The 2,541-nt window shown below is 47.3% G+C and overlaps 1 protein-coding gene across 1 annotated transcript; it reads right to left on the reverse strand.

The window, feature by feature from the left end:
* Positions 1-696: 696 nt before the first annotated feature.
* LOC308329032 (pentraxin-related protein PTX3-like) lies at positions 697-2,279 on the reverse strand. The gene is made up of 2 exons (XM_080783190.1): positions 1,940-2,279; positions 697-1,558 (listed from the first exon to the last, which is right to left on the reverse strand). The coding sequence occupies exons 1-2, from the start codon at positions 2,073-2,075 to the stop codon at positions 972-974; spliced, it is 723 nt and encodes a 240-aa protein (XP_080639316.1). The 5' UTR covers positions 2,076-2,279; the 3' UTR covers positions 697-971.
* Between the last annotated feature and the right edge of the window lie 262 nt (positions 2,280-2,541).

Here is a 2,541-nt window from a genome sequence, read left to right on the forward strand (position 1 = left end):
AGATGGAGAGTACCTGCAGTCAACACTTGCATAATTGCATAATTGTATGTGTGTGTGTATGTGTTGTGCTCCATTGTGCATCCGGCTCTGCACTCTGATCATTTTGGCATACCTGCCCCTATTCTTATAAAGACTGTGTGAACCTGCTGTGAGAGGATGTGGTGTGTGTGTGTGTGTGTGTGTGTGTGTGTGTGTGTGTGTGTGTGTGTGTGTGTGTGTGTGTGTGTGTGTGTGCGTGTGTGTGCGTGTGCGTGCGCGTGTTTACCTGGTATCCAATTTTCTTTGAAGCATGCGTTCTCCTTGTTGACTAGGGTTCATGGCATTTACTCTCATTTCGCACATGTTAGTCGTTCTGGATGAATTAGAATGTCTAAATAAACATAAACAGCTAAATCGTAATTGTAATTGTTGCGTGTGCGACGGTAGGAGTGGCGGACTGCAGAGTAATATGTCTGCCAGGGTTTCATAAGTCAGTGTGTAAGTACTTCATAAGTCAGCGCGTGTGAATAATGTGGTTGTTGAGAGGCAGACATTAATAAAATGTGTGGCACACTTTGCTTTCAAATGTCCACACCTATGGTGACCACTACATTTATACATGCATATTGACACTGGTTGTAAATTGAGTCACATGCACTTACTTAAACGCGCGTGCGTGTGCACGCACACACACACACACACACAAAATATGTGCACACACAAACTGGCGGATAGATCACCCTACGATTACACAATACTGATAATGAGTTAATGGCTGTGTGGGAGGAGGGAGGGAGCGCGATTTCCATGTGACTAACTAGGCTGTTGCTCTTTATTGAGATCTTTATTCATTAAGCCGGCATTTATTAAGGTATTCACTTTTTATTAAACATACACAAAACCAAACTCCAGACACAATAATGTATAAAAACAATGAACAGTCCAAAGATGACAGTGAACACACAGTCATTACTCCAGCCTCCATTTCTCTGTCAGCCATCCCTCCTTCTCTTGGCTCTTTCCTCTGTCTCTCTCCTCTTCCTCCCACTGTTCTGTCCCTCCTCCGTCAGTCCACTCAGCTGCACCTGCACTTTCTGAAGCTCAGTTGCCATGGCAACCAGGGCCCTCTCCATTTTGACCATGTCCAGCGGTGACGTCACTTCCTGTCCCTTCAGGCCAAACGGGGGCAGCTTCAGGCCCGAGCCAACTCCCACCCCTGTCCCCACAGGTCTGGGCGGTCCTGTCACCTCTCCCTTTATCGACACCGCTTCCTCCAGCCTCTTCAGCCTGGCGCTCTGTTCGTGGCTACCGTGCAGGAGCTGGTGGAAGGTAGCGTTCATCCTTCTCTCTCTCTCCTCTCCCTCGGCCCTCAGCTTCTCCAGGCCTCGCTGCAGCCGCAGGCTCGCCTGCTCTGCCAGCCTGTCCACTTGGGTCCTGAGTGAGGCCGTCTGTCCGCAGCACTGCTCCAGTGACTCCAGCAGCATGTTCTGCCTCATGTGGGAGTCCTCCAGGGCGATGAACAGCTTGTCCCAGCGCGTCAGGTTATCACTCTGGCATTCTGGGTGGGCTTGGGACTCCCCTTGAGGACAGACATTGGAGGAAAATGTCAGTAAAACAGTACAGTGAAAAGAGGAAAAGGTCATCACATTGTACGGAGATGAGAGGAATTCTATTTGACATTAGCCATATACTGTATAACGATAATTTATTCAACGTATTTGATGTGTTACATAGGTTTACATAATCAGCCAGGCAGGCAAGGCAGAACACGCAACAAGATTCCAATACGCTGAGCAAAATCTACCTTCCTAAACTTAACCTTTACATAAGCAAGCAAGTCAATTACATACAACTGAAAATAAAACGTTAGGTCTGATTTAGGTCCTGTATCTGCTGCTAATTAAATAACTATATGTTGGAAATAGAATAAGTAGGAGTTGAGAGAAAAGGAAAAACTCACCCTCTTGTGGTTCTTTGGTTATCTCATTGTTATAGTCATCCAAATAGTTCACGTCATACTCAATGCCATTTGCACAGACTGATGTGCTTACGTAGCAGAACACACTCAGCACACGCCAAACCCTGAACACACACATATTTGATCACTAGTTTATGTGTGCTTGTTAGTTGCACGTGTGTTATCCCTGTAAATGATCTGTGTAAGAATGGAATTTAAAAAGTTATCCCGGCTCATTCAGAACTCTTTCTAATCTAATGTTCCTGTCCTGTGTGCCTTCTCTATGCAGGCTCTTCTTCCTGTCCCTTACTCCTTCTGTCCTTTAGTCACCCCTGGTGCCTATGTAAAGTTCACAACACTGAGGCAACTGTTGCTGGTGCTGACTTATAAACCCAGCAGCGCTGACCAAGGGAGGGCAGGGGGAAGGAGGGACAAATGAGGGAGGGACGGACGGAGGGAGGGAGGGAGGGAGGGAGGGAAGGAATGAGTTGGGGGTACTGAGACATTTGGGTGACTAATGCTCCAGTGGAGGTGTAGCTTGTCAAATCCAGCCTGACTGTGCCCTACTCTGAACTAGGGTTGGGGTGGAGAGGCTGGTGTCCCTC

Source organism: Protomyctophum bolini, assembly GCF_963924005.1.
Source record: "Protomyctophum bolini genome assembly, chromosome: 15".
NCBI lineage: Eukaryota > Metazoa > Chordata > Actinopteri > Myctophiformes > Myctophidae > Protomyctophum > Protomyctophum bolini.